Genomic DNA, 14,082 nt, shown 5'->3' with positions numbered 1-14,082 from the left:
AATTCCCCATGAACCAATGATCTGTCTCTGTTGATATCTGTTTTTACAAATATGTTGGGCAATTCTTGATCCATGAGTGGATGCTTTACATTAAATGTAAAGCTCAGCTATTTCACTTCTAAAGAGGTGCGTTTGTCAACCAAACTTGGATTTAAGAAGATCTGTATTCCTCAAAGCCTTATTGGCTGGCAGCAATTATGTTTCTGTCCTATAATTTTGTATTAATTGATCCCTGACCCAAAACTTCTGTTTTCCCATTGTTTTTCCTGTGATTGATGTCAGGCTAACCAGCCTTTCATTACAGAAGACATTCCTCTGCCTCTGACGATACTGTCTTTGCTTGGCAGCTTATTGCAGCCCATCAAAGGCTGACTCTGGAGCAGCCCACTGAGCAAAAATACAAGCCCCTGTAAGAGGGGTTATCTCTGATTCATGCCCTGCACAGACTGACACGTAGGGAAACTTCAGGGACGCTGTGGGGAGTGCATTACACGTGTATGTGTACCAGAAAGGTGGATTGGGATTGCTGTGGAATAATATTAGATAGTATATTGACTTCTTTGTCATTCAAAGCCAGTGGCATTTTTATGCGTATATCATAAACTTACTGTATTAGCACTCTTTTTATTGCTTGTGGAGTGCCGTGATGAACTGTCTGGTTCTGCCAACCTTTTAGATCCAATTTAAATTGTTCAGGCTGTTCTCTAATCTCTTTTTAAGGACCTCCTACCTCCATTAATGTCACATTGTGGCTCCAAAACTAGTGCCCTTGCAATAAGAATGTCCAGGGTTTTTTTCTGATAGCAAGGGCAATAACATAGCATGCATTTATTTTCCTGCTCCCCCTTAGCTGTCTCTTCAGCTTCCCATCCTCTTTAGCTGTCTCTTACAGCCTTATGTCATGAAGATCTGGCATATACAACACCTTTCAATTTTAATATGTTCAAGAAATTTCTTACTATGTTGCCTGGTGATTTTTTCCTCTTTGTTCTCCAGGTTTTTTTATGTTCTACTTTCTGTTAATATAATACTTGTGTTTCACAGCCTTGTTTGGGTAGTCTGTGTTGGATTAGTACTTTTAGAGCACACCATAATAAATACTGTTGTTTGAGCTTTATTTGTATGATGAGGATGGCAACATATCATTACCCCTTAATTAATGAGCTTTTATTTTAATGAACACAGCCAAAAATTCTGAACTATTTGATAATGAGTTTATCATGCATGAGGTACAGTCATTCAATCCTTTGCTCTAGCTTGTCCATGGATTTTCCTCATTCTGTTGGGTACAGAGACCTCCGTCATCAGTGGCCTATGCTTGTACATCACTGGGGCAGAGACTAGTCAGAAGCCTGCTTCGTTTTGTATAGCATTATATTCCACGTCTAAGGATTCTCCACAGACATTATTTTTCATTTCACAACCATGATTTCTGTCCTGATTACTAGGAACCGCATTAATGCTCACAGTATTTGTAAGGAGGGCAGAGATGCTGTCATTCCAGGCATTTTTCTCCAGAAGGAATCTACTGCAGTCAGTGGATCAGATTAAGTCTGTATGGGATAGCACTGAACTGGGACGAAGGCCATTCCAGATGCCTTAACTCCTGAAGTTAACTTGTAGGAAGGATTCTTTTGGGCTCTAGGGAACTAACAGTACAATATTATGCTTTGAGCTATACAAATATATTGGGGTACCATCATACAGCTAGATCTTAATTTAAAACAGAAAAAGGAGAAAACATTAGAGGAAAAAGCTCTTTTGTTGTCTCTCTTCTGCCCTGGAGTTAGTTAAACTCACTGATTGCAGTTAATTGAAACAACACTGTCCAAGCAAGCACTTTGACAGACTCAAAATTGTTTCCCCTTTTTCCCATTAAAAAAGTATTTACAATTAAAAATGGAACTGTGACTCAAAGGTCACATCTTTAAGTTTGACTTTAAAAAACATATTTGCACTGAATTTCAGTTGACTGGATTTCACATGATGTTTTCCTATGTAAATCTTTGTTTTCAGAAAATCCTGTAGTCAAAGTATATGCAGACGATGTTCCCACTCTGTTTATTTCCTCATGTATCATGTGAATCCAGTCAAGGCCACACACATGAAAACTTTCTTGCTATATTTTCCAGTCATGTCACACTTAGCAAAATTATTATCCTTTATCATAGCATGCTTAAGCAATGTGGTGTTAGCAGTACGAGCTCAGGACTTGCATTCTATAGACAGCAGTGTGCACATGGCCAGCATGAGTTTTGAAGGATCTTCAGGAAACAAAATATCCTGATCCCATCCTTACTGTGTCCTGTGACCTCCTAACTGATAGTTAAATCAATCTGCAAAACCAGCTATGCGATGCCAAAATACTGTAAGGTCATTTCTTGATTCCATTGGGAACCTCTGTGACTCAGCACACAGGTCTTTCTGAAGCATTTTAGACCCAGTTTTGTGATGGCATTCGGCCATCTGCAGATACCAGTAAATACCTAATGGGATTTTCTAAAGTATCTCCGTTAGACCTGACTTGTGCAGCCTCTGTTGTGAAATCCACTGGGCTTGTGTTTTTGAGTTTTTTCTGGACATCCTTGTAAATATAGTACTGTAGTAAATATGACCCTAAATCAGATGAGTCCCATTTTACACCAAAAGTCCCATTTTGAAATGCATGCCTTTGACATTTTTGGTTTAAGTGACTTGCTCCTACTGTTGTAGCTGCTATTAATGTTACTTCTGTCAAGAAAGCACCTAAGCTGCTGCAGTTTTGAATCAGTAAAGCAGCGTCCCTTGATTGCTGGCTAGAAAACCACACAAGCTAACCCATCAAGCCCAATTACAGGCGGTCCAACCGGTCCTTGTTGTAGGATGCTCTAGGCTTCATCAGTTTCCAAGCAGACTGAGCACTCACAGCATAACATGAGACAAAGGAAGCACCAAGCACCTTCCACTGAGCAGCAAGTGAGGTGTTTCCAACACAGTCCATCTGAGTTCCTCCCTCTCCCAAATTCTGCAAGTTTCTGTTGGAGGATCTGCTTCTCTCTCACGAAGAAAAACCAAAATGTATGCACGGGTGCCCATGTCAGCACCACTGGTGCCCCTCCTCGAGCAGAGGGCACGAGTCAATAGAAGAGCAGGAGAGATCCATCTCTCAGCTGCCTAGGGATCTCATATCCATGATGGAAGCAGAACCAAACCAATTATCAGTTAAAATATGCCAGTCAGCACATCTGTCATGGCAGCTTGATGTCCTGTACTTCTCTGGAGATGTGAATAAAGTCAGTCAGCTTTCCTGGGGTCTCTGCTTCTGTGACAATATGTTACCTCTTTTCCACAAATCACTACATGTGTCATAAACAATTAAATAATCCCTCACTTTCATTTCTGTTCACATGGAAGTCAGACTGGCTGTCTGAGAGCTGTCATCACCACCTCTGGGCCTCTCTAATCTTCCTTTAATTTTATTCTTGTTTTCTGATCAAGTGACTAGAACTAACTGCATTTTCCAGGGGAAACTGTACTATTGATGTGCATATTGGCACCATATTTTCAGTGTCATTTTCTTTCTTACTTTCATATCCTAATATTTTGCTTGCTCTTTCATCTGCATAATGCAGAATGTCTTTACTGACCTGCCTACAATAATGAATGTGTCTTTCTCTTGAATGGTTAGTTAATTTAGTTTCCAATAAAGATTAGGAATAGCTTAAATTACTACTTCTAACATATGGCACATGGTATTTGTCATACACATTTAGCCTTCAGTCATGCTGTCCATTGACCTACCTAGCTTTACAAGGATGTCATTCAATTCTTATCCAAGCAAAACAACTTTGAATGTTCTTCAGTCTTGAATTGAACTCTTTCATCCTGTTTTTCAAGCCACTGGCAGATGTAGCATTTCACCAGAGCTGGGATGTCCACCCCATCTTGCCAGAATTCCTTAGCAGTATTGTCAGTGAATCTCTGGCTGACTATCAATGTTCTCTCTCTTCAACTCTTTCAGACCAGCCCTTCTTCCAGAGTTTATCTCCCTTTGTTCATCTGCACTGTTACCAACCTGACAGTTTCAATCCTGGAGTACAGCCCAGTCCTTGTAGAGTAGGTGATGATACGTCTTCATTATTTTAGCATGAAGCACCCAGTGTCCCAACTGCAGACCAGGCACTCCTTGTTCATGTGGCTGGACACATGTAACAGAAAGACATCCCATTTCGTTGTGAGCTGTTTACAGTGAGAATCCCAGCTCTGTTCCTGGGTCCTCTCCATTTGGATTACCCTTACACAGATAAACAGTATTAACAGTCACTTCTTAGAGCAGAAAACCAATGGAAACCAGCTTAGGTGGAACGTTGCATGTGGTGCACAGTAATGAATCACATCCTCCACTGTCTGAAGAACTGTCATCTTCTGAATGGCCCTCAGAAAAAGAGGTGGTGTTGGCATATCCTGGCACCTTGGTTAAAAAAAAAACCCAAACACACACATCAGCACTACATGTTGTCTCCATCAGTGTACAATGGGCAGTAGGGAGAGGAGGAGACATTATAGGGTAGAAGGAGAGTTCAGCTCCTGCTGGCAAGAAGAATGCTTTGGGCAGAAAAGCTGGGTGGAATTTATCTTTCCCAGCCTCAGGCTTCTGGAAACGGGCATTACTGTCTCAAGCGGTTAGGGCCAGCACCTTCCTGCCTGCTAGGTCCTTTAGCAGAACTGGTTGATATTGTGATGACAGCACTGCCTTTGGGAGACCCCAAGAGTCAGTCCTTACTGTCTGTAAAAAAACAGTAAGAAGAAAATAATCCAAAGTAGAGAATGCAGCGGGAATTAAACATTGATGTAGACAGCAAACATTAGATCTTTGCTAGCATGTAAATAAAGACCGATACATGGATACATGGAAACGAAAGGAGGAAAGAAAAAAAAAAAACCTACTGCTTCAGGGAACAATTTTATAAGTATTTTACAAGTGGCTCTTTCAGAAGTAGCATGGGCATATTTCCTCCTGATACTTGACCACTGGCAGAAACCAAATCCTGTATGCCATGACCACTGGACTGGTGTGATAGCTGAGCTCTCAAGTCCTTAAGCCTATTACAGGATTATGAAAATATCTTCTCCAGGTGCTTGACTAGGAATCTGAAACAATAGGGGAAAATGGATCCTCGGCAATTCAGAGTGAAAGCGAGAACTTGCCATCTTCAGTACAGTCACCAGCTTTTCATCTTCACATTGAGCCATAAAGTGGAATTGTTTGCCGCCCTCAGGATGGGCACCCTACCAAAGCAAAGAGAAAAACATTTGATACCCCTTGGTGCAGAACTGTTTTACAGGCCTGGATATAGCTAGGTAGACAGAAATTAAAACTCACTGTGAGAAAATGTATGTTAACTGTCAAGACAGGATTCCTTGCAACTTGCATGTTAGGAGGGAGAACCGTTTGTCCTTTGTGGGACAGGCACTTGTAACATGCCCAGGTTCAGCTCCCTTGCAGGACCATTTGACCTAATGAGGAAAGTGTTAGAAAGAAAGTGCAGAAGGAAGCCAAGGATATTATATCCTTGCTGGTATATGGAGACTAGTTAAGGACCTGTCACAGTTGAGAGAGAGTAAAGGACAACCCATAGAAGATCTGGATACTGATGTTTGTTTAAGAATTAACAAGACTAGAGCTTTTAACCTGCTTAGAATCTTGCTCGCTTTCCCCACTTTGGTTTAGTTCAGCTACTATCAAAATGTACAACCAGTACATACTGCTTGCAGCTAGCAAGTAGCAGGCTCATGCTCCAGAATGCAAAAGTTCAGTTTTGGACATTCATGCACATACACAATTATCTGCTGCCTGACAGCATTCACCATTTAAGTGGGTTTTCTTGCTTGCCACCAGCTCTACTAGTGACACAAAGTAAGCATCTACTGCAGATCAAGAAAAGGTGGGAAAGGGTAAGGAAGCTGGGAAGGCAAAACAAAGGTATTAAATAGTATTTATTAAAAACAAGACAGCATCCTTCAAATAGCTGAGTTAGTTATATACAATGAGAAAAATGGAAGGATCATAAACCCTGGCAGGTTAAATGCAAAAATAAAATACAGGCAGGCCAAAATCAGAATGAGGAACAGGCTGTAAATGGGGTAAAAGCTCATAAACCCTTTTTTAAACACTTCAGCCATAGGAGTGTCTGTTGAGCCACAGATTATCACTTCAAAAGACAAGGTAAGGCAATGTCAGAAGAAAAGTGTGCTCTTTATGGACAAACTTGAGAAGGTTCCTGACTTTATTTATTTATGAGGGACTTGCAGCAGATCTGTCTGATATGGAAGTGACTGTAGAAGAAACTATGGGACACAAGAGTGAAACAAACCTTAATACTTTGGTGGGAGTGAATGATGTCCACAGATGAAGTAGCTAAAGTGCTGGCTACAGTTACCAGCCCCTCACTTAAAATAGTCTTGGGCCCTGATGCCTAGAAAGTTGAGAGATACAATATCAATTTTCTAAAAGGGTTCTAGAGGAGATCCAAGGAACTAGCTAGGCCTGACAGAGCCCATTATTAGAAACTGTAGTGAAAAAAAAATAAAGAGGGAAAACCAGAATATACTGAGGAGGAGACACCATGACTTCTGTAAAGAGAAGCCCTACCTCAAAAACCTTCTGAAGTTTTTTGAAGGCATTGGGATGTATGTGGATAAGGGAGCTCCTATTCATAGACAGACCATTTCCTCTCGTCCTATCACTAGTTACTTGGGACAAGAGACCAACACCCTCGTTGCCACAACCCCCTTTCAGGTAGTTGTAGAGAGCGATGAGGTCTCCCCTCAGCCTCCTCTTCTCCAGACTAAACAACCCCAGTTCCCTCAGCCACTCCTCATAAGACTTGTGCTCCAGACCCCTCACCAGCTACTTTGCCCTTCTTTGGACACGCTCAAGCACCTCCATGTCCTTCTTCTAGTGAGGGGCCCAAAAGTGAGCACAGTATTTGAGGTGCAGCCTCACCAGTGCCGAGTACAGGGGCACAATCACTTCCCTGGTCCTGCTGGCCACACTATTGCTGATACAGACCAGGATGCTATTGGCCTTCTTGGCCACCTGGGCACACTGCTGGCTCATGTTCAGCTGGCGGTTGACCAGCACCCCCAGGTCCCTTTCCTCCGGGCAGCTCTCCAGCCACTCTTCCCCAAGCCTGTAGTGTTGCATGGGGTTGTTGTGACCCAAGTGCAGGACCCGGCACTTGGCCTTATTAAACCTCATACAGTTGACCTCTGCCCATCGATCCAGCCTGTCCAGATCCCTCTGCAGAGCCCTCCTACCCTCCAGCAGATCAATACTCCTGCCCAACTTGCTGTCGTCTGCAAACTTACTGAGGGAGCACTTGATCCCCTCATCCAGATCATCAATAAAGATATTGAACAAGACTGGCCCCAGAACCGAGTCCTGGGGAACACCGCTTGTGACCGGCTGCCAGCCGGATTTAACGCCGTTCACCACAACTCTCTGAGCTCGGCCATCCAGCCAGTTCTTCACCCAGTGAAGAGTAAACTTGTCTAAGGCACGAGCCGCCAGTTTCTCCAGGAGAATGCTGTGGGAGATGCTGTCAAAGGCTTTACTAAAGTCCAGGTAGACAACATCCACAGCCTTTCCCTCATTCACTAGGCAGGTCACCTGGTCATAGAAGGAGATCAGGTTGGTCAAGCAGGACCTGCCCTTCATGAAACCATGCTGGCTGTGCCTCATCCCTTGGTTGTCCTGCACATGGCCTGTGAGCACCCTCAAGATGAACCTCTCCATAATCTTTCCTGGTTCTGGTAGTCTGTCACCAAATTCAGTCCTTGCATGGATGAACAGTTGGTTTAAAGATAGTCAGCAGAGGATAAAAATAAATGGTCAGTCCTGACTAATCACAGATGAAATCTTCAAGCCTGAACAGGTCCTCAGGTGGATCCATCAGCTGTGGCTGATTCGTAGTCAAAGAAGCAAATGCACCGTTAGGAATAGCCACACTGGAGAAAGGGACAGAGAGGGAAACAGAGTGCCCTGGGGGCACTTCATTTAACCCTCGGAGCAACCCTTGGTGCATCTCACTTCAGTATCACGTGCCAGTCTCAGAACTGAGGAAGAAGACTGGGAAAGTTTGTGGAAGGGTCAATGGAACAGCTTGTGTACAAGAAGCAGCAAAGCCAAATAGACTGATCAGCCTGGGAAAGAGGTAGCTGAAGAGAGATCTGACAAAGGTTTTTAAAATCCTGAGAGGCATGGAAAAGGTGACTAGCAAATGACAGTTTACCACTTCCAACATAAGCACAAATAGCGTAAAAAGAGATTAGTAGCTGCTCTGTTCCAACAGGCAAGAAGAGGTGCTTTTCTCATAAAATGTAGATCTCCTTGCTGTAGGAGACTGTGGATGTGAAAAGTCTGCAACGTCATGGAAGAAAAATCCACTGCAGGTTATCAAGTACAAAGACCTTTGGCCCAGGAAGTCACTGAGCTGCAAAATGTGTGAAAGTATTCTGGGAAAGTATCACATCCCCTTCTACTCCTGTGTAAACTGTTAACCACGGTCAGAAACAGGTCCTGGGGAGATGGGCTGCTGGTCTGATCTAATACAACTGTATTAATGTTATGTTTTTGTGATCCTTCCTTAAGTGTGGAAACCACATTGCCCGGAATATCTAGCCTGGATAAAGCATGAGATGCTATGTGGCTGGGAATGGCCTTACCAGGAATAATGGGAGGGTGAAGTAGAGGGCAGCTTGCAAGTCCTTTCTGATAATACATGTTTTAATTAAAAGGCATTGTGATTCAATGTGGAGCCTATGACAGAGGAAAAGTAACAGAAAGAAATACCCGAAGACAGCTTGCACAATGCCCTCCCCACAGGCTTCCACCAGCTGCTGATGGTATATTCAAGCCATGAGGTCAACGCTTCTTTCATAAACTCTTCGTGCCAGGATATCATACACGCACCCCTGACACATGCTTTTGCCCTCACAGAAGCAGGGTCTTTTAGGTCTTTGTGGATTGAGTCCTGAGTATTTATGTTTCTATCTTTAGTTACAAAACATAGTGACACATTTTTAACTGTACAGCTTTTAGGTAATCATTGATAGACCGGTGCCTGTAAAAGAGTGCTGTAGTTCTTCAGAGTCTACAACTTCCTCTTTTAAAGTTTAATGCTTATATAGTCCTTGTCTGTTTAAACTGTATTTTCATCCTATAGAGCGCAAAACTTGTTGTGTGCTATACAGATACCATACTGGGATTTTCTTACCATCTACACAGGAACATGTCCTCACAGTCATTCAGTTACCATTTCACAAAGCTGCTCCTCAGAAATTTAGACTTGAAGGCAAATTTTGGTATCTGCTGGAAAGAGAAAACAGGTGTTGTTACTCCTGTTGTTCCTGTTTCCACTCGATTTGGGATTTTAAATAGGGCATGTGTCTTTCCTGCTCGAATTGATACACCTGAGCTCTCCTGCTCCCCAGCTATGGCTGCATAGCTGAAGCTGCTATTCTGTGCTTGGGGAAAGACAACATTAAGCGCGGCTCAGTGGTTTTATATGAATATTTACCTGCCAGACAGAGATATTGGCTCACACACAAAATGGTTTATAACCTGAATCTGCAGGTGTGTCATGTGTGTGACAAAGAGAAACAGCTGCTAAACTAATCCTACAAAAACCCACCAGTAGCCAGGTGTATGTATTACTTTTTAAGAAGCCTAATGTCAAGAGGTAAGGCAAAGGAATAGACTAATTGAGATGAAAGTTATGAAGTTAAACAAAAAAAATTGCATCCAGGGTATCCAGAGGTTTCTCCACCATTCATCTCGCTGACTCTAAGGCCAGCCAGCCTCCTGCAGCTGCAGCTGGCCAGGAGAGGCAGGACTTGAACTGAAGAATCTTCAATATGTCTCTTGAAAGATTGTCTCCTAATGTGTGTAGTAACTGTAATCAAAAGAAGTGCAAGGTTGGCACCTCCTGTCTATACAGATAACGGTCAACCCGGCAGTGATACCCAGTCAGGACATCCTACTGTTCTTCAACGGAGTGCTGCAGTGCTGCACGAGAGTGCGATATTGAGTTGGAGCGAGGAGAAACATGGCATTCAGCTCAACGACTCAAATCTGATCTGGACATCAAAGCTGCAGGTGTCACCCTGTGGTAGGTGCTAGAGCCTGCAGAAGAACATGGGTTCCCTGCATGGGACCTACACTGCTGCTGGAGAAGGTTCCTGTTAACACGTCCAAGATTGCAGCCCCACTGCAGACAAGGCCTAATTGATTAGATGCAGTACAGACACCACTGGATCTGCAGACCCTGTGTCACCCGTTCTCACCTCAGAGCTGCCTTTGCCCTGTTCTCACTCTGCTCCCTGCTGGAGCCGGGCAAGTAGCATCTTCTTGGGTGTCCCTCAGGGATGAAGGGGAGAAGGGAGCAGTCTCCTCTTTTCTTCCACAGAGCAGGCAATGCCCCAGCTCTCCACAGCAAAGTGCCAGAGCAGAGCACCTTCTTTTGCCATGTCTGTCAGAAGGCGAGGTCTTCTAGGGACCAGGTCCTGGTTCTTTAGTGAGATCATTGCAGCTGCACAACTTATGCGGGAGCTGGTCTACAGAGGAGGGCAGTCGGGGATGAGAAAGACTGAAAAAAATCCTGCCTCCGCCATCTCACCCATTATTCAAAGACTGAATACTGTGGCAATATTTTGACGTACTTCCATCAACATCACCCAGCCACATCTTATGTAGTACTACTATGATTCTTTCAGACTCTCTCAGGCTGGCATTGATATAGGCAGTGAGAGGAGGGTATCTCTGTAGCTCTGGGAATTTTTAGCTTGAGATAGGAGCATCCCAAAGGGAAACAGAAAAATGAGACAATTTTGAGAAACTGATGGGAATTAATGAAGTGATTCTGTTTCCCTATCCCTGTGTTTCCAGGTAAAAAGGCTTTATCAAAACAATATTGTCTGATCTATGTCTATGGGGTGAGGAGGACTCCGCCTGCCCAGACAAATTGATTTAATTTTGGTTTTTCTTACATTTTGCCATCCAGGGCTGTGTGTTTGGGCACTTGCAGGTGAGAGAGAGAGGACTGGGCTTACAAGCTGTCGCTGGCACTAGAACCACAGCAGCAATGATACCGCAGTGGTCCCGGGGCAGCTGACAGCCAGGTGCCCTCAGAGACACCTCAGCTTTCCGTAGATGAGCTCTACAGAGAAAGAAACTGAGAGCATCCATTAAATGGGAGGGGGGGGAGGAAGTCCATAAATCCATAAACCAGCAACTAACTTTTGAAGAAAAATATAATGTGGATTAATTGTATCACAGCTGCAGTATCATCTTTCTTTCATGCTGCAGTTTCTTTGGTCTACCTGTCAGGCCATCCAGATTGTAAATTTTGCAGCTGCAGTTGTCCCTGGGATTAACTGGTCTTGCCCGCAGCACATGACAGTTTAAGGCATGAAGCAAAAATTACAGGAGTCAACACACCGGGACAGGCAGAATGTGATTACTTGAAACCATGCAACCAGGAGACAGGAGCCAAAAACAAGTGGTATGAATTCTGCAAGCCTGTCATGTGGTGAATGAGCTTGATTTGTTGTTTTTTACAGAATTGCATTGGGCTTAGGGTTTTTCAATCAAAAGTCAAATTTGAATTGTTTCTCAAGCATTCCTGTTTCTGAGTGATTGATCATTCAGAGATGAGCGATGCCAACTCAGAGCATCTATGCAGAGTGGTTGCAAGAGCAGGGCGAGAGGGATGCATGGGTGACTGAGACACTCCAGCGGCTGCTGCCAATTCTCTGCCCCTGGAGGAGAGCTGTGGGCTTGCAGAGGTGGCTGCAAGGGACTGAAAAGGAATGCTAAAAGGCTGATGGGGTAGCAGCTGGTAAGCAAAGTGTTCCAGATGGGTGCTGCCCACCCTGAGGGCCATGACACCTTGTGCTGTCTTCCAGGTTTATACAGGCTTTGTGTGTGTGCGTGTGATGTCTATGAGAGAAAGCCTGCTACTACTGTGATTAAGTGATTTTTGAGAGATTAAGGACTGTAGTAAAGTGATTATTTCCAGTTTTGTCACCACAGCAGATGTGTGCTGCGCTAGGGTTGTGACACACAGGCATTCATGTGATATCTCTCCCTCTCTCTCGCTCTCTCTCTAGGTTCTCAAGCATCTGCGCCACTTAAATTTCACCAATAACATGGGGGAGCAAGTGGATTTTGATGAGTTTGGGGACCTGGTAGGGAATTACTCGATAATCAACTGGCATCTCTCTCCGGAGGATGGCTCAGTTGTCTTTGAGGAGGTTGGGCACTACAACGTTTATGCCAAGAAGGGGGAGAGGCTCTTTATCAATGAAAACAAGATCCTGTGGAGTGGATTCTCTAAGGAGGTAAGTACTTAAATCCTCACAGCAGTGTTTCCCAAGTTTACACAAGCTGAAATTTGAACCAGCCCTGCGCAATCCCGTATTACGGCTCCATGTGTCATTAAAAGACACATTCATCTTACTGTATACACGGTCTCCACCGTAGTCTTTCACACCCTCATTACACACTTCTGGAAATAACAGGCAGCTGCTTCTCCCCTCCTCTATGTTTGATGAGTCTTGGGTATTAATGGTTTAAATAATGCCTTTTTTCTGGGCTAAGTAGATAGCTTGGAATTTTGCAATGCTGTTTCCACAAGGATGATAAATTTACTACCCAAGTCTGTTTGTTGACTAAGTCAAGTTTCCCTGAGCTCAGTAGTTTCACTGCTGAAAACAGCCGTCTCTTCCCAGTATCTCTGTATCAAGAAGTGTCTCTTCCTGCTCCTAGTTAAATTCACAGCTGTTTTTGCTGGCTTTACCCTGCAAGCCCCAGAGCCTTCCACACACCCTTCCCTTGCAAACCAAACAGAACAAGCCCTGTCAATCTTCCCAGGTTAACCTGGACATGGTGCTCGAAGAGTGGGAGATGCCAGTATCTGCTACCTTTTTTTAACCTACCAGAAGGTGCTTGTGCCATCTTAAAAGTACACGATGTACTTGACTTCAGTCAGGCCTAAGTCCTTCTCCACTTTCTGGCATATGTTCGATCTTTGCAGTATAACTGTATCGTCACGAGCAGCCAGGGCTGTGTCTGCCCCGCGCCATGGGAACACGGTGCAGAGATCTCCAGACAAGAGCCTGGCGAGCTGCCATCGTAGCCGGCAGCAGCCCACTCCAGCCCAGACAGCAACCCCGGCTCCCAGAGGGGGTACGTCTGGCTTGTGGCCTGCGAGGTGACACAGGGAACGTTAGCTTAGAAATGTTGCTGCCAGGCCCTGCTGCAATGTTTAGACGTGTTAAATCACCACCCGATTAATGAACAAGGCAATTCACTTCCAGGTGATTATTCACATTGGCTGACAGACCGGATAACTGCTTCTGCAGTAGCTACACTTGCCTAAAACACTTACACCATGCGTTAGGCCTTACCTTTACTCCGGATACCCCAGCCTCACTTATGGTTTAAATCCAGAGCTCTCTGCAGCAGGCGTGCGTCAGGCAGAGCACGCTGCAGCAGAAATCCTGAGATCAGGCTTTTCTAAGCCTGGCTGAAGACTCTGAGCCCAAACTACAAGTAGAATAAAAAACCCTGATATTCTAACTCCTTCTTCTGATCCTCGCAAATGCCACTGACACCTCTGCCAACAGGCAGGATTATTTTTTAACATAAACTGAGTAATTACGTTCTCTTGGTCTAGATTCCTCCACCAGTGGAATATTTACATTCATTCTCTGTCCTAAACTGTTAAAAATGTGACTGGATGTTGCAGAGTGTCGTGCCAGGGCATGTAAATTGTGTGCCAGTGGAGGGGTTTGTAATTTCTATGTCTGTAGCAGCTTTTTTTCCAGCTTATAGAGTTTTAATTTCTTCCAGATAAAAGGTACTGCTCGAAGAGAATAGCCAGTACTTCGCTCATTGAAGCCTTCTATGCTTCTGTCATCCTCAAAAAAGATTAAATGTAGTTAATTTTAACACAGGAACTTCAGCACTGGCCAGACTTGCAAAAGAACAAGTTAAAGAGTAGGTAAGATAGATGGATTCGTTTTAGCAGAACTTGATGA

The 14,082-nt window shown here is 44.0% G+C and overlaps 1 protein-coding gene across 1 annotated transcript in view; it reads left to right on the top strand.

Moving 5' to 3' along the window:
- The window catches only part of CASR (calcium sensing receptor), a gene marked incomplete at both ends in the record, with an annotated part of 42,653 nt that overhangs the window by 22,307 nt on the left and 6,264 nt on the right, over positions 1-14,082 (top strand). Inside the window, one exon of the mRNA XM_081996532.1 lies at positions 12,151-12,381. Coding sequence (XP_081852658.1) covers positions 12,151-12,381 — 231 coding nt within the window. The remainder of the gene's footprint in view (positions 1-12,150; positions 12,382-14,082) is intronic.

Source organism: Phaethon aethereus, assembly GCF_964289735.1.
Source record: "Phaethon aethereus genome assembly, chromosome: 1".
NCBI classification, from domain to species: domain Eukaryota; kingdom Metazoa; phylum Chordata; class Aves; order Phaethontiformes; family Phaethontidae; genus Phaethon; species Phaethon aethereus.
The sequence above is the reverse complement of the archived record's forward strand: the minus strand, read 5'-3'. Positions and strand labels throughout refer to the sequence as shown.